At 35.8% G+C, this 24,444-nt stretch overlaps 1 protein-coding gene across 1 annotated transcript in view; it reads right to left on the bottom strand.

Moving 5' to 3' along the window:
• Positions 1-7,073: 7,073 nt before the first annotated feature.
• The window catches only part of SLC6A15 (solute carrier family 6 member 15), a 37,753-nt gene continuing 20,382 nt past the window's right edge, over positions 7,074-24,444 (bottom strand). Inside the window, exons 5-12 of the mRNA XM_040558329.1 lie at positions 23,604-23,785; positions 21,773-21,883; positions 18,316-18,557; positions 18,022-18,214; positions 16,864-17,056; positions 14,154-14,313; positions 9,586-9,748; positions 7,074-8,448 (exon numbers count right to left, since the gene is read on the bottom strand). Of these exons, the coding sequence (XP_040414263.1) occupies positions 8,077-8,448; positions 9,586-9,748; positions 14,154-14,313; positions 16,864-17,056; positions 18,022-18,214; positions 18,316-18,557; positions 21,773-21,883; positions 23,604-23,785 (1,616 nt within the window). The 3' untranslated portion in view covers positions 7,074-8,076. The remainder of the gene's footprint in view (positions 8,449-9,585; positions 9,749-14,153; positions 14,314-16,863; positions 17,057-18,021; positions 18,215-18,315; positions 18,558-21,772; positions 21,884-23,603; positions 23,786-24,444) is intronic.

Genomic DNA, 24,444 nt, shown 5'->3' with positions numbered 1-24,444 from the left:
AGCAGGTGAAGGACCTGGAACACAGGTCTTATGAGGAGTGGCTGAGGGACCTGGGGTTGTTTAGTCTGGAGAAGGGGAGGCTCAGGGGAGGCCTTATTGCTCTCTCTACCTGAAAGGAAGTTGTAGGGAGCAGGGGGTCAACCTCTTTTCACACATAACGAGCAATAAGACAAGAGGGAATGGCCTAAAGTTGCACCAGGGGAGGTTCAGGTTGGAAATTAGGAGACATTTCTTCTCAGAAAGTGATGCTAAGCATTGGAACGGTTTTCCTGGGGAGGTGGTGGAGTCATCATCCCTGGGGCTGTTTGAGGAAAGTTTGGACACGGTGTTTAGCAACATGGTTTCATGGGTTACATTGGTGGTTGGGGGATGGTTGGACCAGATGATCTTGGAGGTCTTTTCCAATCCTAATGATTCAGTATTTCTGTAATTCTAGGAAGCTAAGTGAATTCAGATCCTCTTTAAATGTCTTGCCCTCTAGACCCTCTGCCATCTTTTCAGCCTTCCTTTGAACACTCTCTAACAGTTTTATGTACTTATATTTTGTTGCCAAAAACTATTCACAATGGTTGAGATGAGGCTGCACCAGCACAGAGTAGAACAGGACAGCCACTTCCCTGTCAAGGGAAGGCTAGCAATGCTGTCCTTGAGGCACCCCAGAATACAGTTGGTCCTTTTGGCTGCCAGGGCACACTGTTGACTCTCATTCATTTTGCCATCATTTTGTTCTTTGATATCACAATATTCCCAAACAAGGTGCTTGGGCTTCAAATATTACAGGGGATGAGAATTAGATCCCAGGGTCCTTAAACCAGCTAATGCAGAGAGATGAAGCATGTATACACAGGTGTGATCCGGACCAGATTCATTCTGACCTGTACAAAAAATTCCTGGTACAAAAAAGGCTGGGATCTCCTGGAAAAAGTCCATCGGAAGGCCACAAAGATGATACAGGGCCTGGAGCATCTCCCCTATGAGGAAAAGCTGAGAGACCTGGGTCTCTTCAGCCTTGAGAAAAGAAGAATGAGAGGGGATCTTATCAATGTTTATAAATACCTGAAGTGTGGGAGACTGAGGGATATGGCCAACCTCTTTTCAGTGGTCTGTGGGGATAGGACAAGGGGCAATGGCCGTAAAATGAAGCACAGGAAGTTCCCCACAATATAAGAAAGAACTTCTTCACAGTGAGGGTGACGGAGCACTGGAACAGGCTGCCCAGGGAAGTTGTGGAGTCTCCTTGTTCTGGAGATATTCAAGACCCGTCTGGACACCTACCTGTGCAATTTGCTCTAGGGAACCTGCTTTGGCAGAGGGGTTGGACCCCATGATCTCTGGAGGTCCCTTCCAACCCCTACAATTCTGTGATTCTGTGATTCTGTTACCTGTGCAGCATTGTCTTAAGCATTTTCAGTCCAGCATAGCAGCACAGGCTTAGTTTCTCTGCATTCAGGCTTCAAAGGCAATTAAGAAATCCAGTGCAGATAGCTACAATGTAATTTGTATGTGAGTGATAAATTCTGCTATGTGTCTTCTGCAAATTCCAGATACTTTACTGAACTGTTCAGTGAGTTTTGAAGGCTGATGATTGTGCAATAGGGAAATTATAGATGTGAACAGATAGAAAAAGTTATCCTTAATAATAGAAAGCAAAGTCTGTGGAAAGAAGTATATGAATTTCAATTCAGTCCATTCTGTGGATTCTGTTTGTTTGTTTGTTGTTTTTTTTGGAAGAACTTATGATCTAATGCCACTAGTTCTTTTTTATACAGATAGGAGCACATATATCTGTACATTATGTGATGGCTAATTTTCAGCTACCTGACACCAATAAATTATGTAAAACTATTACAGAACTATGGATATTTTTGCTAATGTTTTATTGTCTATATCACAGTTTGCACAGTTGAAATTGAAATTCCATGTTTCTTTCTTCAGTGCCAGTGCAAGTTTAAGCAATTTCTTCTCTCAGCCTTTCCGTCTCCACACCACCAAATCCATTGTGCCAGCACAGCTGTTTGTGCAGTCTGTGCTAAAATGGGAACCATCTGAGAAATCCTGGGGCAGCAGAGAGGAATCAAGAAAATCAGAAGGAAGCTTATAACAATGTGAGAACTAAGTTGTATGAGCAACTAACCTCGTGTCGGGACTTCTACAGTGTATATGGAGGCCTTGTTAAACTGACCCTAGAGGATCTGAGGTCTGGGGAAGATTTTATAGTTTTCCATGAAGTTTCAAAATGTGTCTTAAGAACCCTCTTATTTCTCTAATTCAAAATCCCTCTCTTTAGTACCTTTTAGCCATTGGCCACTTGTAAGACTCTTTATGGAATAATCCATAAACTTACTTGAAAATAAATCTACTTGATGAGTAAAAATAGATCCTTAAGTGCCAATAGTTCCATCCCTCTTTTGCTGCTCTTTGAGGAAGTTAGCTGACTTGTAGCTAAATGTGTATTTTTATGCTTATGCACATATATATGTATATACACATATATATTGCTTACATTTTTGCAAGCCACTTCATTTTTGTGTCACGTAAGCAGGACTTCTATGTTTTTGCTGCCGAAGGGGGGGGGGGGTCACCATTCATGACATCTTCATTAAATGCAGCATCAGCTATTATACACTATTTTTAATTCAAAATGTATTTTTGTTGATGATCTGAACACTCAGTTTCCATAAAGACCCACAGACATAAATGTCTCAACTGTCTGATTTGGCAGTTTCTCCAGTGTGCCTCAGTTTCTCCTTTTTTGAGAACAAGGGGTTCTGTCATAGTTAAGTCCCCACAAAAAAAAAATGTTGCCCATTTATATATCTATACTTTTGGAACACTTCACTGACCAGATGCATTGCATATGGGAGACTGGGTGTCTGGTTTCCATTCCAGGGACCAGGTAGTAAAATGCGTATCATTTAGGTGCTTTAAGTTTTTGGCTAATTTCAAGTCTATGAGTAATGACTAGGACTATTCATATCCTTGACACCAGGCAAATGCTCAGGAGATTTACTACAATGTTAAATCACAGTAATGCAGCAGTCTCCAACTCAGAGCTTTTAGTCACAAACTCTCATTTTTCTTCACCTCATCTCCTCATAGAGTTTTCTGTGCTTTTAAGTATTTATTTTTCTCTGTAAACCTTAAATTTATCACACAGTTTACCTGCTATCTTACCCTGATAGTTCTGTCTTCAGTTCAGACAGCTAAAATAAAATAATTTTGGAAGCCTGCATTTCTTTAACATCTTTCCCAGACTATCTCAAAATACTTATGAAAAATAACCAAGCTTTTCATTACGTCAAAGGCACTGCTGTACTTAAAGGGAAACTGATTCTGACATAGCCCAAGTCTTTCTTCTCCTGTCCTGATTCATTCCTCCTCTCTCTCTCCTCATATGCTAACACAACTTCAAACACCTTTGATTCCTACCTCACTTCAACAACTGTACCTAACTATAGGTTGTATCTTCTAAAGATTTGATTACACTCTACTTCACGTAGACATCAAATCCTGTTTTCTTCCTGAAGTCCTTCTTTTTTTTTTTTCTTTTTTTCTTTTTTTTCCTAAAGCTCTTCATCTTTCTGGTCACCTGCTACCTATTCAATTTACACTTTGTCAGTCATTGAGCGACCCTTATTTCCACAGTATCTTTTTCATTCTTCTTTTACTCTTCTTTCTTTTAATGAGCTCCATTTCAGTTCCACCTCCTCTCACTACTCTTTTGTTTACACTTTTTCTTAATTCCTTTTTCTTTGAACTGTAAACCTGATCTTCCTTTGCACGTATTTCCTTTTTGCTCTAATCAGAAATATGAAAATCAATTAGACTTACTTTAAAGCAAATTTCTTTTTTTTTTCTTTCTGCACCATTGTTCACTAATCTGTTCTACCTTTAGTTAGAGAGTATCTCTTACCCTAGAATTTCTAGGGATGGAAAACAGTCTTATTTTTCCACCTGTTGAGATTGGATTGGATATAAGACATACAGAAGGCATCTCAAAAAAAAAAAAAAAAAAAAGAGAGGGGGGAGGAGAATGTCTACGCCTGTTTTTTTCACTAACATCTTTATGTTAACATCATTTAACACCATAATTCAAAGACATGGGCATGGGAGCTCACATTGCCATTGTGTGTGTGTCATTGGGAAAAAGTCAGCAACAAAGACATCTGCTGATGCTCATTTGAGACAAGAGTGTCTTAGTTCATACTTTTGCTCATTTACTGTAAAGTAATGATGATACAGCACGGATGAAAGACAAAGTGGTTCTGCCTTTACCAAAAGGTTTAAACAGCAGCCTGAGACATGTTTTAGCAGCAACACTACTTTTAAAACACTACTAGATGTTAGTGCTAGCTTTCTTCAGAAGCAGTTACAAGCTCAAGTGACCCCATCAGCTGTCAGCTGCTGTCCCTTGCTCCCTCTGCTTTCATCTACCACACTGCATCTTTCAGCATTTACTGTTGAAGGCAGTGAGAAGCCTAATAATATAATTGCCGGTGTTAGTAGTCTTATAGTCTGAGATTATCATATACCACTAATTAATTTGCTAAAATCAGAAATTAGAATGGCTAGTAAAAGGATGCTTCAAATAGGCGTGTTAAAAAAATTACTGATTTCCAAATATTGAATCAAGAAACTGCTTGCTCCCAGGATCTAAAGCTGTACTGCTAGACAGTGAGATATGAACAGCACATTATTGTTTTCATTAACATTAAAGATCTGTTATCTTTCTTTTCTGAATATAAATATACATATACGAGTATATATATATATATATAATATAAATATATGAAGGCAGTTGAAGGTCCAGAAGATTACTGTAGTTGTGACATTTGGTGAGAGACCATGGTCGTTCTGAAGAGTTCTCTGTTTTAGTAGAAAATAAAAATGCATCATTCTCCCCTTTTAAAAACTCCTGAACACACCATTTTGCCAGCACATATGAAATACGAGCACCATCCAGTGGCAATGGCAGTAAATCACATCTGATATGTTCCATTCCGCACCGCCCCCCACCCCCCCACACCCCATTCCACTACCCCCGGCATCCTCCACAAAATCTAACTAAGCGTTTTAAAAATTACATTAAATTTCATGCATTTTTGAAAACTGGCATGACTATATTTCTGTGAAATTATCAAAGGTATTGTTGCAGCAGTAAGAAGCTTTTTGAGTACACTGCATCTCAGCTGAACAATGCATGTTAGTCTTAGAGTGTCCAGTAGAGTCAGGTATTTTATGCGTATCTAAAAACCTTCTGCAAACACTTTTTCTTTTTTTCCCCTCATCCATTATTATCACAAATATAAATGAACCCTGCCCTCCTGCCCAGCATGATAAAATCACTCTTATGCCAGGGTGATGATTCATCAGCTCGTATCAGCTGTCAACATCAGTTAACTTGTATCAGCTGCTCCCTAAGAACAGGGTTATAATTGTTCAGATTTTTTTTTTTCTTCTCTGCATGACACTCTGTAAGGTATCAATAAAACTTTGGTACATCAGGAAAGACTAAAACTAGACAGCAAGACTGTATAATCTCTGTTCCACATTTCACCAAATTTGAGAACTTCTTGAAGAGTATGGAGGTAATGACATGGCCTTCATTTGAATCATACTGATTCTGCCTGATTTTATTATCTTCCATTGAGGAAAATCAGATCTCATAAAGCATATTTGTTTCAGAAACCTTAGACCTTTTGCAATAAATTGTATTGGTAATGTTATTTTCACTTCCCACATGGATGATTTTTTCTTAGGCTATTTCTGATTGTGTAAGACACAAATAGGAGTTTCTTTAATTTTAAGCAAGACTGCCTTTTGTAATGATCTTTTTCTTAACAAAAGGTACATTAATTGTGGTTATGATCATCGTGACACATGGACATTCTGTCTTATAAGGTGATAAATATTTGAAACCTCTCTTTCCTGCCCTCTACTTCTCTTTTACTTCTTTTTATCCATAAGGCCAACAAGTAGCAATTTGCACCCAAATTAGAAGTATGAAAGGACTGTGAATTCCTTTGGATTTAATAGCAATTGTACATACAATTTCATACCATACTTCAACATTTTTTTCATTAATATACAAGGACGTGGATGTTACATTTTATAGTGATCATTTCTAATGTTATTAAACCTCCAAATCCAGCACTTTTTGGATTGGTTCTGTTTCTTTATGGAGCAGACAGTGAATTTATTTTTAACCCATCAGACTAAACAAGATTGCAAGGAACTTCTGCGCTTCAAATTGTTCAGTCATGGTTGAGATCAAACCATGAATCAAACATCTGGCAGTAAATGGAATATATTATCATCCTAAAGACCAAAAAAAGTTGTACTTTGGTTTAGGATTTTCTTCCTAAGCATTTGTTTGTCACATTTTTTTCACATTTCCATACTCAGAATTATATATTTGAAACCCACAGCAGCAGTGTTGGTAAAGAGTATTTCCCATGTGGACAAACAGAAGGCGCTTACCTGTAGGGTCACCAGCAGTGTAGAGAGCAACCTGAATCAACCTTCACAATTTTTCTTCCCATATCAAAGGGCAAGATGTGGGCAATACATGATAAAGAGTAATCAGAGCTATGTAAGAAATCTGTTTCAGTTTTTGGCCTCTGAAACAGTTAAACTGGAGTCATGGAAAGTAGAACAGTGAGAAAGCCTTACCTGGTTATGATTCTGAGACTTGCATTTACCTCAAATGAAGTAATTTGTTTATTGGTCTGATACTGGAACAATGCAACTAAGTTCTGCTCTTTGCTTATTATAGGTAGCAGTCAGAATTTACATCTAAATTTAAAGACCTTTGAGGTACGGAATAAATTACCTTCTAGCTTTCAGAGTATCATGTCAGTTTACAGTGATACATCAACTACTGTATTCATAGTAAAGTCCTTGTCCAATAGTTAAATAAAGAGAGGACAATCTGATTTACCACTTTTGTTTTCAGATTCTTTAAGCACCTCACCTTAGTTCGTAAATATAATTCTTTCAGATAGTACACTGAGGCAAAAAAAGGCTGTGTTCTAGGAAGTGGCAAAGGAAATTACAGAGAAATATCTTGTCAATCTCTTTATTCATAGGTTAAAATGTAATGCCATACAGTTCTTAACAATTACTGACTGAAAAAAATTATCTGCATAAAACAGAAGCAAAAACAGAAGGAGAGTAATTAAAAAAAGCCATCTTGCTTTAACTTTTGAAACGATTACATACAGAATAATATACATATTTACATTACAAGTATATTATATAAATATAATATATATGTAATCTTGTAACCACAATAAATATCAAGAAGTTCATTTTTAGGCACACAGCATAGAAAAAAATGCAGAATCTGCACAATCCTTAAGATTCTTGGAGTGACTCACTCTTACATTGTTTTCACACTGAAAAAGCAAATATTTTACACAAAATATACAGACCGTTTATGCAGTCCCCAGTGAACAGGGAATCTTTCCTTACCTTCCCATAAGTCTACTCCTTGATTTTCTAATACTATTGTTCTATACAGCTATTACATAAGAAAATAGTTTGCAGGTTTGTTTTTTACTCAGCTAATAGCCTAAGTAATTATCAGTGCTAACAAAATAAGTACAACATATCTACATAGGGTATATACAAATGTGTGCACAACATGGGTTTGGTGAACTACTTCAGAGCTCACTTTTAAAACCGGGGAGTTAACTTGAAAGCAGAAACAAAACAAAACAAACAAACAAAAAAGGATTTGCAGTGATATTACCTCAGAAATATTACATCATTTGAGTGAGACTTGGGCTTCAGTGATAGAAAGCTTTAGATTTAGGAATTAATTTTAAAAACTACTTCTCAGCTATGCTGGCAGATGTAGGCTGCCATTGATTTTTCATTTATTCCCTTCAGTGCAAATGAAAACCCACAGGACTAATCCAAAAGGAGTTTTCTCAACCTGTACAGTCAGTCATGGTATCTTAAAGACTGCCACTACAGAGCACCTGAGATCGCACCCTAGTAAGTGAAGCTGACCACCTCTCTTAGGAAAGCCATGATCAGCAACAAGAAAAACAGAGAACATTTTTTCTGTAGTTACAAGTCAGACTCTGGCATATCAGGCATATCTGCCATTAGGTATCCAATACCATAGCGTCCATTTGGAGCAGTATCCAGAGTTGGTGATCCAGTCTGTTTTCGATATATGTTTTTTCCAAAATTTGGAGATGGCACTTCACTTGGACTCTTCCCATGAATCAGACTTGTATTATCTCCCTCCAGATTAACAGGCTCCTTTATTATCCGGCCTCTTTTGTAGGATACAGACGCCAAGCTACCAGAGCTGTCATCAATATGGTTGCAGCGACGCACTATGAAGACTATTGGGACTGGCAGTATGGCCAGTACCATCAGAGATATACAGACAATCATTCCCCATGTTGGATAGCTGTGGAACTCTTCTGTAGCCTAAGCAAGCCAAGAGAAAAAGACTATTAATACATCTTTACTTTAAAAAGAGCAAATCTGCAGTCCTTACCAAGGCCTGCAGTTTCCAAACACATGCTCATTTTCTTGTCATCTAGCACTCACAATGTAGGCACTACTGCAGATCTCAAAGTTGAACAATCATAGAAATAGATGATTGCTATCTTCCTGCCAGTGAGCAGGACCAAAATGCCAACCCAAAGTTTCTGAGATGCTCAGAGCACTGAAGCAGAGCCCAAATCAGGATTTTCACATCAGACCTTCAGCTACACTTGTTTGTACTTGATCCATGATCCTTTAAAACGTGTTCAGAACATATTCTAGACACAACAGAACATCACAGCAGTGCGCAGTGGCATCTGTAACTATATCTGCAAAGTATTTGTTCTGTAGGCTAACAGCTAGCTTAGGCAGGGACTGTCTCAGATCACCTTGCAGGATTGTTCTAATTTGTGTAAGCTTCATGTAAAATATAACGCATTTACTGGGACAATGGCTCTACCTCACAAGCATGCTTCTGTTGCAAGCATGAGTCTCTGGGCAACAAACTTAGTTTGTCTAATAGCTCAATTAACATTTAATTTTATACAGGGAAAGGAGCAGCCCAAGCCTGCGAGGTAGAGGCATGCTGAACTCAAGATTTGGACTGTTGGGGTATTAATTTAAGGTGATCACAGGACAGATTCAAATCCGCGTTCCAAATAAGGCACAGCAGATACTACCTGCCTCCAAGTAGGAAAAATTATGACATGGCTAATCTCAATATTTAGTTCCAACTGAAAAAAAAAATGATGGGATATCTGAAATGATTTATTCAGCATTATTACCAACTGCTTTCTGCAATGAAATAAAATTTAAAGAAAGTCAACAAAATCTCTTGTCCTTTCGAACATTTCCAACATATAACAAACTACAACTCACAAAAAAACACATAAATTCATGTCAAGCAGTTATATTTTAAAGCAAAAGAAGTACTTTAAAGTTGAAAAGACAGTTAAGCACCATGTCATTATTTATAATGATTTGAATTTGCGATCATAATTTTTTGTCTTTTCACATACTTCTGAAATACTTCATATATGATCATTGTGATGGTGATGGCATCTGTTACATACATACCATGTCTTCAATCCATGCATTGTAGCCAGGAGGACTTAATCCCATTTGGACAATGCTAGCTAACAGCAAACATAACAATACTAAAGGTGAAACATATTTCCACATGTAGTAATAATACTGACTTGGAGAAAAACCAAGCATGTCTTTCAGATCCTCCATAAATCTGTGAAGGGAATAAAAGGTTATTGTTACTCTGTACACTTAAATTTCAAGTACTATAGTTGACACAGAGCATCTAATTTGAAGGGACATGCTGACAAAATTTATGTATACAAATAGCTGCACTTCAGCTGACTTGATGGGCTGACAAATGGATCTTGTATTACCAGTTCTGAACAGATGAACAGAAGGAATTACTCCACAGTGCTGTGAGTTAGTAAACTAGCTTTGACTTCTGAAGAATCAGACTTAAATTCCAATACAATTGGAAGTAAAATACAGAGTTGTGATGCCCTTCTATTCAATAACAGTTTTGAATCCAAGTTTAATGCCCGATCCAACTTACAATGCTAGACTTCTGAAGAGAAAATGGAAACTGGAGGCATCTTGAGGTGCATTAAATGCATAATTTTAGCTCTGGATCTTCCTGGATGAGTAGAGTGAAACTGAAATATCTATAACTTTCCTGTCCAATGAGATCACATTTTCAGACATTCCCTTGAAACACAGGTTCACCGAATTTGTGAATCCAAGTGATACTATGTTACCGTTTTCTCAAGAATAATTTTTCTTGTAGATGCAATCAGCAAAGCAAAATTGGAAGACCAAGCTACTTTCTATTAGCTTCCATTAACGAGGTTGAGTGGTACAGGAAATACATAAAGATAGCTTGTATTTTATGAAAGCCTACACTGCAAAGATTCTTAACAATTGAGCCTTCTCCTCTATTCTGAATAGTGGATACTGCAACTACTTGAGGACTCTGCTAACTGTGATTACAATTCAGAAAACTGCACATATCCTTTTTATTATTGTTATTATTATTTTAAAGCAATATAGATATCAACATTATTTGAAGATACTTATTTGAAGATAAGTTAGTGATGGAAAACTCATCACATCTATCACATTCAAAGATCATTTAGAAGAGGATGATCTTGGAAGCTGCACCTCCTGTTCAATATTGTAAAGGCTGCACTCCCCTTCCATGCTGTGAGACCACAGGGCACCATTCGTATGCAGAGGGAGACTGCATAGAGATCTCCCTTCTCCCAAGAACATCTAGCCATTCCTCCCACGAGAACAGCTTGCTGCAAAAAAGATCTGAGAAATCAGTCTTCCCCACCTCCTCACCTCACAGATTGCACAAGAATCCTTGCTCTCTTTCTGCTTCTGCCCTGACACTTTTACAGAAGCTAACACAAACTTAAGCTCCTGTGCCACCTCACATGAAAGGCCTTATGCTGCAATGAGAAGACACAAGTAGTTTAGGTACTCCAGGCAGTAGAGAAAGAGTGAAATTACAGAAGCAGACCAGACCACCTACTATTGTTGATGCAGGCAGAAGTCACGGATATAGCCTATGACTGTTTTTATTTTACGTGGAGGTATAAGAAAAAGGAGACACTGACTAATTCTGAGGTAGACCAAACCTAGCCATAGCTACAATTCACCTACTCTTCCTTGGCCATACTGTCAACATGAGCACTAGAAAGCAGTAAGACTGCTCTGTTGAACATCTGCCAGGCAAGAGATGATACCAGTCCTCCTCTCCTTCTCAGAAGCAGGCCCGATGGGAGCATGTATTGGACCAAATTTAGCATGTAGGCTGCTTGCTGGACAATGCTGGAAAGATATTTAAACTCACCTCTAATTTACAGGATTCTTTTTCACATCTTCCTATATTGTCTAATGAGTTGTTCGCTAAGGTATGTGTCATCACTTTTGAGCACATATAAAAAACAGCACATATTATCAATTTTGCAGGATTAATTTTTGAACCTATATGCATGTTGCAGTGTAAAAAAAACTTTATACATAAACTCTGGTTTGCATCAAATAAGCTGCTGAAATAAAACTGCAAAGTTTTAAACCTGCCTCCTTGTTCCTCAAAATTGCAAATTATGAGCTGAACAAAACTCCTATTTTTGTATTCCTGATGGAGGAGTACATTGTTCCAGAGCCAGTAGAAAAAGGGAGAATATTTTTATAGCTAATTCTTTTGGAGTGTGCACAAGCCCTGATTCTGTTTTAACTTCCTTGTGGTCCCACTTTCTTTTGAAATTTGTGCATGGAAAATGTTCTTATAGCAATAAACATGTTTTGAAAGCAGTTACACATGTGAAGTCACTGTCAAATAAACACTCAAAAAATTTTTGAACCACATAGTTTGGGGTATTCTATCCTTTGTTTACATTGCACTGAAACATATTGTTAAAAAGAAGCTGAATTTACAAATGGTTTGTGCTCTCTATAGATAGCCTTTTCTTTCTGCTCTTTCCAGCTCTTCACCCAATGAAACATAAATTTGTTCTCTTCATTTTCAAAGTCTTTCATCATCTTCTTCACCCTAGTAATCCTCTTTCATAAGCTACCAAGCTCCTTTAACTTCACTTATTCCAGTGTTTATATCCCACTAACCTTACACTTTCTACCAAGTATCTTCAGAAGCACTGTCCCCCATCTATGGGTGATATATTCCATAAATATCTCTGGTTCCATTTCACTATTTTTATTTTCTGTGAATTTTATGCAAAATTTGATATCTGCTGCTTTGCAAGACCAGGGTTCATGATGTTAACTGATAACTATCTAACATTTTATGCCTTCCTGGCTGCAAGGATCCACACATTGCCTTTTTTCTACCCTTTGGCTGTAATCCCTTTGCATGCTTTTTTTTTTTTTTTTTCCTTTTCTTTCTTTTTTCTTTTCCTATTCGATCAGAGACTTTAATATTACATATACACAGATCTTTATCTATGAGTATCCCCCCTTGGAGCTACTACAGCTAATGACAACGTGAGGTTGTTCATTCTGGCAGTTTTTGCAAACAAGAATGCTGGGTTCATGAAGAAAAATATTCTGGAGAAATTTATACATCAGAAGAGATGAGAGGAATACTCCAGAAAAATGATCAGGTGGTCATTAGGCACAAGAAATCTGTCTGTTAGCTGTTTACTATATTCTGTCAGAACATCTGAAAATATCAAGCAACTGCCCTCTGATACAAAAACAGAGTATTACCGTATTTTAGCTACTCCTAAACACCAAGTTCATCACTGGTAAATTGGTGATTCTTGGAGTGTCTACCTCTCTGCACAGTGGAACTCTACTTGATTGGACAATAGCACCTTGATACCAAGGTGACTTGTATCATCTTTTGTCTGCATGCGTAAAAACATCTACATGGTGTTTTGTATGTGTCCAGTTATAGACTTACACACTTGGCCTTGGTAGAAATTCTTTATTAATGAGTATGTAGTCCAGACACTATTTGCATAGACCAGAAAAAATGTCTAGAAACAATATGATTAAATTTGCTTATTATAATTTTATTTCATTATAGCAAGGGACTAGTTGATTACTCAGATTGAACACATGAACAGTCAAAGAAAAAATACCCATTTATGTCACCCTTTGTATATATGAAAGAATCACCAATGTTTAAATTACTTCAACATACTAATATAGCATGCTTTATCTGTGGATGGCATGAGTTATTTTTGATACAAACACCTCTATTCCTTAAAAGTGTAGCACTTAGTGAACACATTCTGTTGATCTCTGTCAAATGGTGTAAATAAATTAGAGAGACATGATGCTCTTTACTCTTCTCTTCAGTTATCACTGATAGAAGGTTACTTTATTGCCAAATGTGCTGCTTCCATGTAAGTTTTGATCCTGTTCTTTTCTATCATTTCCTCTATTCCTTCTCTCACAACAAATGCAAAGAACAATTAACTGCTACAACACCACAAGCTAAATCTAGATAATAAATGGAAACTTTCTTATTTTACTTTGTTCTTCTCTCAGGCAAAATAGTGCAGATCTGTTCAAAATGTTCCTCCGCATCTGCTGCTTAGACCGTTGTTATTACTTCTTGAAATCCTTCTCTTGGTGTCCTTTTCATATATAGATTCCTCATACTTACCCATCCAGACTCCTTTCTACCTCTAATTTTACCTCTTTTTTGCCTTATTCTCCTTTTTGTGGTCCTGTTGTAGTTTGTTGTTTGAGTTTCGCTACACTGTCCTGATGCATTATACCTTGATCCTAAGGTTCTAACCTGTTCTTAAAGGAAGACTTGATTCAAGTCCAGATTGACACACTTTGACTCCCTTATCATACCAAGAGTAATACCTTTACAGTCGCACAAACCAGCAAGAAACAACTGCAAAGATAAATTCCTGTTTTCATCCTTAATTCCTACTGCTTTCATTTTGTTTTGCTTTCTTCCCTATCTTTGTGTAATAGTCAGTTTGCAAGGCTCTCCTTAGATTGGGATATCTTTCTATTGGCTTGAATTTATGTGTACATACAAAATAATTGGTGCTATAAAATTATAATAACAATAAATATTGTATAGAATACTGTTGATGCAGACAGGGAAATACATTTCCTTCACTTACTTTTCTATTCCATAAATTCGGGTAACTGCAATGTTCTCCAAAATGACCACAATAAGCAGGGGCAGAGTAGCTGAGTAGTCATCAAACATCGTGACAAAATAATTTCCAGAGCGCTGCACAAAGATCAGGCCAATAAAAAATGCTACCAAGCAGCAGATAACTGGAATGAAGGACAGAATTGTAAACTGTAATAATTACAATTTTCCACAGAAAAAGAGGAAATGAAGAGAGAGTTTGATATAGCAAAGTTGTACTTTAACACATTATTTCATATAATGAAAGTTGTTATCACTTTCCTTATTTTTGGTGGCAATTTTGAGAATATTAGGAATCCTACCTCCCCCTTATGAAACAGAAATGTCATGAAACCAGAAGTAATTACTGGAATTGCCATATTACAGCAGCCCCCATTAAGCAGCACAGACTAATCAAAGGACTATATCTCAATAAACATTTCACTTAGTGTGACTGCAAGGCTAAAATAAAGAAAACTGTTGAGGATCATATTATTTGGTCACTAGATCACCTACATAATCAATCTCAATATAACTTTTTTTTTCTACTAAATCCATCAAGAATAGGTTTGAATGCTGAAACAGCTATAAAATAAGTCAAATTTCAATAAATTGTGAAATAAGCTGTAGGCCGAGCACAACTGATTCTCCCACGTGAAGTGCCCTGTTTTTCTCTTCCACTGAGAACTAAGGTTAAGGATGCACCTACACAGTCTAAAATTAAGTGAGAGAAATCCGAGCAAAAGTATAAAATACCCTTATACAGAATATAGTCATTGTACAAATTCCAGCTATTTGTAATTGATTAAAATAATGAAAGGAAGACAGTGACACTTTAAAATATTGTGGTATAAGATGATCACTCTTTTCAACACAGATAAAATCTCCCCAATGTCAGTCTCATTAATTACACTGTTTTATTACTAACCCTGAGAAAAGCATTTTAGAAGAACTGCATATAAGCAAATTTAGAAATCCTTGTTATTTTTATGTTCTCCCATCACGTCTTACCACCCACCCAAAAAACATGCACCTTCAGTTGTAAACTACACTCTGGTAGGTACACTCTTCAGCACATATACATGCAGACTCCAATTTGGAATACTTGAGCACAAAATTAACTTTAAGCGTATGAGCTGGTTTCCCTGAAAACTGAAGTGGAACTATAGTGAAAAAAAGTTGCAAATGTAATGCAGTACTTCTATAAAATGAGAATTTGTGGTTTTTAATCACAAACTCTAGTGCAAGCATAATCCTTATTAAGTCCCACTGATACTATATGAAGCTTAACCCAGGCATTCCAGTATATAATTTAATTATAGAAACATTATGTTATGTTTTAATCCTTTGAGTACAACTGACTGAAGTAGTAAAAATCATGCATATATAACACAAAAATATTAGCAGAGAAAAGCAGTTCTTGTATATTTCTTTATATCTTCTTTATATCTTTTTAAGATATTTTTATTTATATCTTCATTTTATCTTTATCTTTATATATTATCTTCTTAATATATATATTTTTTGTCAAATTCCATAACAAGGAATTACTATAAAATGTTCCGTTATTCCAGAGTAATAACCATATAACATGGTATTTGCATATATACTTAGGGCAAATAGCTAATTTCTAAATGCCACATTGGTTATTCAATATGAATTTAAAAACATATTTAAAAAAAAAAAAAGTGCTCAATAGGTTCAGACTCAAGAAAAATCAGCTGGTTAATCTTTATGGATAATTTTATTCTTAGATCAAGCAAAGCAAAAAATAAAAAATAAAATTAAAAAAAAAAAAATCCATGTGTTCAGTTAATTACCTATTACCTAAGTACTCAGCAGTCAGAAAAGAGCAGGGTTCTGCTGTACCAGGGGTTAACTCTTAGAAAACATACTATTTCTGCCATAGAGCTAGAAAATATTAAAGCAGTTTATAATTTTCTATCCCTCCTGTCATAGCTATTGATAGAAAATCCAAATCTGCCATAATACACCAAGTGCCTCGCAGCTGTCCTGAAAATTTTCAGAAACCTAACTTTCATATTTTATGCTGATTTCATATTTCAAAAAGAAATTGCTACAAGACAATACGAGGTACATGAACAAGCTATACCTCACATGACTTCAGGCATTAGAAAAAGGAAAATAAAAAAATCCTTGTTCAAGACCCTTTACATATTCAACAGCAAAAAAAAAAAAAAAAATGTGGCTCTGGAGAGCAACTGGAATAACTGTACTTATTTTTAATATGATAAATATTTCATCATATTTTAAGATTCCATTTAGCTTTATTGAAATAATTTGTCATGATTTTCAATGTATTTTCAATCATTCCTTTGGCTTTGTTTCCCTGATCTGTGACACAGGCTAGAATGGAAAGTATTCTGGAAGAGCTCAGAACAGCTTAACATAAAGAAAATTCTAACAGAAATTCTATATTAAATTGAAGTTCTAGAGTATTCCCGCTCTTGTAGCATTCAGAAAAAGGATTTACTTGCAGATATTAACATGCATGTGCATGGGTGTACAGTCTACATGGATGTACAGTGATTTCCTTGTCTGTTAAATGTAAGTACTAAAAACTTTCATGTCAATATAAACAAACAAACAAACAAACAAACAAACAAAACTTCATACTCTCCAAAACAATTTTAAGCTTACTGCTCTGTTGAGAAAAGAAATGCTGTGAAACTCACCAGTAAGAATTTCTTTCCTAACTTTGAAGGTATCAACAATGGGTGTGATGATGCCTTCAATGGTTCCAAACATACTTCCTAGTCCCAAATTCACCAACATGAGAAAGAACATGACTGACCAGAAGGGAGAAGCAGGAAAGTGGGTCATTGCTTCTGTAAAGGCAATAAAAGCTAAACCAGTTCCTTGAACAGCCTGTCAGTGAGAAAAAATAAATAAATAAATAAATAAAAATCATATTATAATTCACACAGTGTATTTTTACTTTTTTTTTTTAGAGTGACAGTTTGACTTCATGTTTGTCAATTGATGAAATCTTGAAGGGAGAGTTACCTGCTATCTAACATATGATTCTTCCATCCATGCAAATTTAATTAGTACTATTTACTGACATACTGGATTTGGCTGACAATCTGTACATTGATTGATATTAACAACATATTTTTTTGCTCTTTCACTGATAATTTTGCACAGAGATATTATACTGGATGGCTACAAAATACACTCTAGTCTCTTCTGTTAGTATATAAAGGATTTCATATCTATACTTATTTGCTTCAGATTAAAAAGGTAGAAACAGTACTGAACTTTTTAATGTCTAAGTTGCCAATTTGATATTTTAGCTTCAGATGCTGATGCAACTGCACAGATGTCAGTGTTTAAAACTGGAAGTCCCTCCGAAGTGAAGGTCAAAAAATTTCTTTTCCAGATCTGGTTTATAATAAAGATTTCAAATATGATAATGTTAATTAAAAATATGTAATAAAGAATAACTTTTCCTTTCCAATAAAATCATATTTATATTTAGCAATGATATCTTGACATTGAAAGATGTCATAGCTTGAGATGTTGAATAAATATGTCTCTATTTAGACTTTGGAAAAATGCCTGTGGTGAAACAGATCTTTAAAATTTTATTGCCTCTTGAGGAGCAATGTTATGATCAAAATACACTAGAAAGCAGACCATATTAAGACATCAGACACAGAATTGCTCACCTCAGCTCGAGTGAGACCCTGCACAGAATCATGTTTTCATATCAATCTCTATAGGTACACAGTATCAATATTCTGTGTGGGTATACACCACGGTTTATTTCGGACTTGCAAATATTCCTCTATTCATAATCTTTGTAATTAATACGTACTTATCACTCTCACCTTGTCAAGTTCATCCTCAATTTGACAAGATTTCAGACCAAGAGAATCAAATTCTTCTTCCTTAACTTTCTGAATAATGTCATAAACTAAATTGTAATCTTCTGCTGTAATGCTTGAGAAATTGATATGATGTGGGATCATATCCTGGCTCAGATTGCCTGTTTTCAAAAGTTTTAAAATCTTCTCTGAATTTCTGTGAAACACAACAAAATAGAGAAATCAAACGTGATGATCTGTGTGCATTCATAAATGAAATTTGCCATTAAAGTAGTAATTAAAAATGGATATTCATACTGGATAACACATTTTTCATTTATGATATTGGCTTTGAAGCCCAGAACTGCAAACACCACCAAGGTTGCCAGCACAGAAGTGAAAAAATTGATGAAGGACACCAGTACAGCATCAAAATGGCAGTTGTTGTCTCTCTTGTTGTAGCTTGAAAAGGCAATGACTCCACCAAATCCGAGCCCTAAGGCAAAGAACACCTGAGTAGCAGCTTCTCTCCAGACCTTGGGCTCCAGCATTATTTCAAGCTGTTTGAAATCAGATACAATAGATGTCAGCTATAAAATGCATTTCTATTACATGAAAAGAACACAAAAACATGAAGACAACCTACATCATAAAATGCTAATATTCCACTACAAATACATTTTCATTGTGATAAAGCTGAATGTGACACCTAAAATTGGGTGCACTTATGGGCCAGAATTTCCATTGCTTTTATGCAATATAATCCTTAAAAAGAAACATGCTATACAGTATGTTCCAAAAAATGAGATACTAATGGATCTATATGATAATTTAACTTGCACCATGAAATCAGAGAACATCTGTTTGGGTTTGTTTTTGGTACTCTCTTTTATTACAGTACCTGTACTGATGAACATTAGAATTAAGATTTATTTTGGGATGGCCAACCCTTTTCTAAATGTAATATGTATGTTGAAAGTTGTTTTGGTGGTTGCTACCTTTTTGTTTTGTTTTGTTTTGTTTTAAAAAGTTTACTATGACATACATACACATGCTTATATGGAATTCTACTACAATTCATGCAAATATGTAAAGGAAAATGCAACATGTAAAATAAATGTTGGCCACCAGAATCTGTACAGTGCAGAAATCAAATCTCCCTTAAGCTAGATGCTTTGAATTTATCAAGTAAAATGAGTGATATATTTGAGGGACAACTAAGACTTTTATCTAAAAGCTTAAATGTTAACTCTATAAAATTGCTCATCAGATGACCAGACTTCAAGAAATATCTTTGTTTAAAGTTATGAATCATCATCTATCTATTTAAGATCTTTCTCAAGTCTTCACTGGAAAAAAGAAGTGCATGCAAGACTTCAACATTAGACTGTTGGAAGTTGATCCAGGGCCTCCATTCATCTAACAGTAAAAGACCTTACTTCTGCAAATATGACTTTTTTTCTTTTTTCTTTTTTCTTTTTTTTCTGAAACCCAAACCTTATTGAAAACAGTAAATCTAAAAAGCATGAAGATGCTAGCATCAGAAGACTGTCTCACTCTAAGAAAAAAAAGCCTGCTACTGTGATAGATAATAGACATCTTCTTTAACCTTTTACATACATAGCTAAAATACATTTGAAATAAAGAGTTTTATTACACTAAACTTTTTCCCGACATATTTATTTTTTTTTATAATTACATTGTACATGTATCTGTTACACCTACTTTAACCTGCCTGTTAACCTGCCAGTATCAAACAGTCATGTTAGAGTTTTTCCACTAGAGGGAGCTACAGGAATAGTTTTAATTTCACGAAATTGTAAATGTTTTTTAAAGAACACTTTTCACTTTCTTCAAAACCTTGTTTAGCATCATCAAAGGTATTACGCTCTCAGATAAACATTGCCTAGTGTTTCAAAGCAAAATTGTAACTGATTTGTTATTGTAAGACATTAACTATGAAATTTTCGGAGCTCTGTATTTAAGCCATACACAGCCCTATATTTTAATTGCATTAATTCACTGGTCTTTTCATGCACCTTTCTTTATTTGATTTTTTTTTTCATTAAGTCTATTATTTTGAATTTCTGCTTTGGTCAACAGCCATGCCAAAGAGAGAAATTTGCTCCTTCTTCATTAGCCCTGTGCTCTCACACCTGCACCAGTGTGTGCCAGTCCTCTGCTGTGCTGACACAACTATTTTGTGGAAATGTGTTGTGATCTATTTGCTGAACTAATAGAGGCTAAATCAAAGACCCTCTCCTATCTATCAACCTGGATTATTTTCAACCCAGATCACTTTACCAGTCCGTTTTAGTCTACCTGCCCAAATCAGCTGTTAGCACAATGGAGCAAATGGAAATGACAACAGTCTAAATTCTTTCAGGTAGTTTCCAATGAACCTAAGGTCCAAACTATTGTTCAAGTACAGAAATATTCAGAGATTATAATAAAAATACTTTTAAGGTTTATATCTACACATACTCTATGTGACTTACAGATTTCCTAACCTCAAATTTAAACCACAACTTTTTGAGAAATATAATTGAAAACCAAGGGCGGCAAGGAGGATTTCTTTCAAGATTGTTTATCTGAACATTTGAAACAATTTAACAATTTTATGATTAAACTATCAAGTGACTATAAAGTGAGCATCAACTGCAACTTATTTTAGGACTAACTCATGGAAGATGAAATAGTTGAAGGATGCGGGGTTGATATTAAAGAGGAGTTTCAGTATTGATTCCCTCTCAGTATCTAGTGGTATCTAGTGGTTCTAGTTAAAGGAAGTATTAATACTGTCATTGACAAACCATATTATAACATCAAAAAGGTCTGTATTCTATCTCTGCTATAGAATTCATCTTTGTCCATAAGCACTACATTTCTCTGTTCCTCAAATTTCCCCAAATTTGACTGAGCAGTCTACAAATTCCTGCAAAACCAGAACTCTGTAAAGCAATGATAAGCAAGTGAAGTTTATTTCTAAATAAATGAGCAACCTTTTCAAAAAGGACAAATTAATTAAGTAAATCCATGACAGCATTCAAGGTAATGCATTTCACTGTGACATCCCAGAAAAAAGCATTCAGAGAACGCTCTGAGGAGACCCCACTGCACCTTTTCATTACTTAAAGGGGGCTCATAAAAAAGATGGAGAGCAACTTTTTGTTTGGGCTGATAATGAGGGGGAACCACAAGGGGAAGTGGTTTTAAAATAAAAGAGGGGAGATTTAGATTAGATATTAGGAGGAAATTCTTCCCTCAGAGGGTTGTGAGGCACTGGAACAGGTTGCCCGGAAAAGCTGTGGATGCCCCATCCCTGAATGTGTTCAAGACCAGGTTGGATGAGGCACTGGGCAAACTGAACTGGGTGGCATACCTGTCTATGGCTGTGGGTTGGAACTAGATGATCTTTGAGGTCCCTTCCAACCCAAGCAGTTCTATGATTCTATGATTCACTTCTCTTTTAAGCATTTGACCAACTTATGGAGCTTTCTAAACATCTTAATTCCTATAAATAGCACTTTTGGTTGCTTAGCTTTGTAAAGGCAGCCAACTCTGGGAAGGTAACTTCACACACACACCCTTGGAACATTTTTGAATCTTTGGACATTATGGCTTGATATTGTGTCGCTGAGGTCAACAGCAATTACGCCAGACACAAAAATGGTCAATCTTCTATGAAGGCAATAAGCTTATCTGAGAGCATTCATAAACAGTCAAACTGGCACTGAAAGTTTAAACACACTTCAAACAGAAATTAAGAACATACCTTAGGTGTGAACATGTGACGAATTCCATCTAATGACCCATTAAGGAGCAATCCTCTGATCAGAAAGCACAGAAGTACCACATAAGGAAAAAGGGAACTAAAGTACATTATCTGAAAAACATTAAGAAGAAATTTAAAATGACACCCATGAACTTTATTTTCAACAGTTTCATTCTCTATCCTGTATCTTTTGGATATATATCTGAACTGAAAACTGTATATTCTCAGAAATATATAAAACATGTTCCATTCACCTCATCTCTTCAGAAGAGAGCAAGATTACATGACTGTACTAGAAAAAAAAAAATCATACTGTATTAAAACGCTACAGTTGCCATCGCATTGACTGATTAACAAACTATAAGCCTTCCAGAGAAGATCAGTGTGAATTCAATGAGAATATGAGAATAACAGAAGTAGGCTGGTTTAGAAATGTTTCTCTTTACACTTAGATTCAAGTACATAGTATGGTAAAGATGCAGCATGAACAGAAATTTGTTCTGTCTTCAGAAGGAGATAATAAGCAGTAATAAACAGTCAGTAGAAAATATTTAATAAATGGATTCAAACCATTAAGGAATGCTTATTGCCAAAAAAAAAAAAAAGAAGGAAGGAAGGAAGGAAGGAAGGAAGGAAGGAAGGAAGGGAGGGAGGGAGGGAGGGATGAAGGGAGGGAGGGAGGGAGGGAGGAAGGGAGGAAGGGAGGAAGGGAGGAAGAGAGAGAGAACGAGCGAGAGAGAGAAAGAAAAAGAAAGAGAAAGAAAGAAAAGAAAGAAAGAAAGAAAGAAAGAAAGAAAGAAAGAAAGAAAGAAAGAAAGAAAGAAAGAAAGAAAGAAAGAAAGGAAGAAAAAGAAAGGAAGGAAGAAAGAAAATATGGGTATATTCTCTAATGTACAGAAATGATTCAAGATCTCATAGGTTTGAAACATAAAAACAAGAAAGCAATATTGCTTTGACTACCAGACAAACAAAGAGAGGAAACAAAAAATCAATAATCAAATACGATTTTTCATTCTACATCATTGAAAAGCACATTTATCCCATGGTTTAAAGTTTATGTAAAATGATTCTCTTGCTAAAGTTGCAAGTTGTTTCTTTAACTGAAATATACTAAAAAGGCCACAGAAAGTTCCACCTCAGCTCAAAAATTCCTAATAGCAAAGAATTTTGTAGGTGTCAGGAATTAACAACAGATTAGTCTTCATCTGAAAATCCCACTGAGATCAGCAGAGCTAGCAAATCATTCACTAGCCAACCTATCTGTCAGTATGAACAGGAAAGAAGACAAAGTCTTGTACTCAGATCCAAAGGGATGGTTAGCCATTAGTCAAAAGAAAAAATCCAGAATTCTGAAAAGAAGCTGTGATAATGACAGAAGGATGAATGCCAATGACATTAACAATAAAAAGCAAATGACAGGGAATTTTGACGGCCTGGGTGCACTGCAATCACAGTGAGAGTATGGATATACATGGGTAAACTTAATTCCTTAGATATTCAGAAGCATGCAAGCTCATGCTGCATTAACAGTTCAACAATGCTGAGGTGCAGTTAATTGCAACAGTTATGTTGATGAGAACAAAAATGATTCTTCTTCACATCTCAATTCCCACTAAATTACTGTAGTTCCCATGAAAATTACTACAATTTTAATGCCTAACTACTAAGATAGTAGAGATTATACAAATACTGGGGTGACTCACAGCTTCCATCTTACTCCTACACATTTCATGAAAGAGCAGACAGAGGGTGCGGTGAACAAAAACGTAGTGAAGTAGATCTTCAATGTTTCGAAGGAAATCACTGTCATTTAGGTAAACAGCATACTCACTTTGCCAGAAGACTGAATGCCTTTGATCATGGCTAGGCATACCATGACCCAGGCAGCCAGCAAGCAGATAGTCATCTTCCAGTTTAAACCCCCACTCTCTGAAAGCGAGCTGGAAATATTCAGTGCTTCTCTGTACCAGTAATAAGTTGTTGCAGAACTTTTTTCACACTCTGGCTCCACAACTGTCAAGAGACGTTAGCAAGTAACGAATGGGTTCAGGACAGAACTATTTTACCAACACTTTTTAGCAAGGTTATATTAATTCCCAATACTTGCAATTGTCCTATCATCATTCACTTAGAAACTGAATTTACAGAGTCCTAGGATGTTCTCTAAAAGAAAAAGAAACTGCTATTGGTTGAAAGCCCTGGATATAGCTTTTTCAAACACTTTAACATATTCCTCTGCATGTGATCAATCCAAGTCCTAGGCAGAATTTATCTATGAATTAAGTACTAAATAATATGGAGAGCTAGATAAACACATTTCATTTTTTACACATAAGAATAGATTTTCGATATACAAAACTGTGACTTACATACTATGAAAACTCTCTGAATATGAAAGTTGGACTATCTTAATTTTGAAAAAAAACATTAAAAACTTTCTCAATTGTGTCTGCTTTGATATGACACTCAAATCAATTGGAACATAATTACAAATGCAAAATCAATAAAATAATGATATCAAAGTGATGAAAGGAGAAAATGGCTCCTACACAGCTATGTGCAAATGAAAGTTGCTTTCTGTTCCAAAAGTGATTTTTTTCATTATACTAAAATTCTGCCTTATTCATGTTAACAGTTTAAGAAATTTTGTGCATCTAGACATGTAGCACAAA

Source organism: Cygnus olor, chromosome 1, assembly GCF_009769625.2.
Source record: "Cygnus olor isolate bCygOlo1 chromosome 1, bCygOlo1.pri.v2, whole genome shotgun sequence".
Taxonomy (NCBI): Eukaryota; Metazoa; Chordata; class Aves; order Anseriformes; family Anatidae; genus Cygnus; species Cygnus olor.
This window is presented reverse-complemented; position numbering and strand designations above follow the sequence as displayed.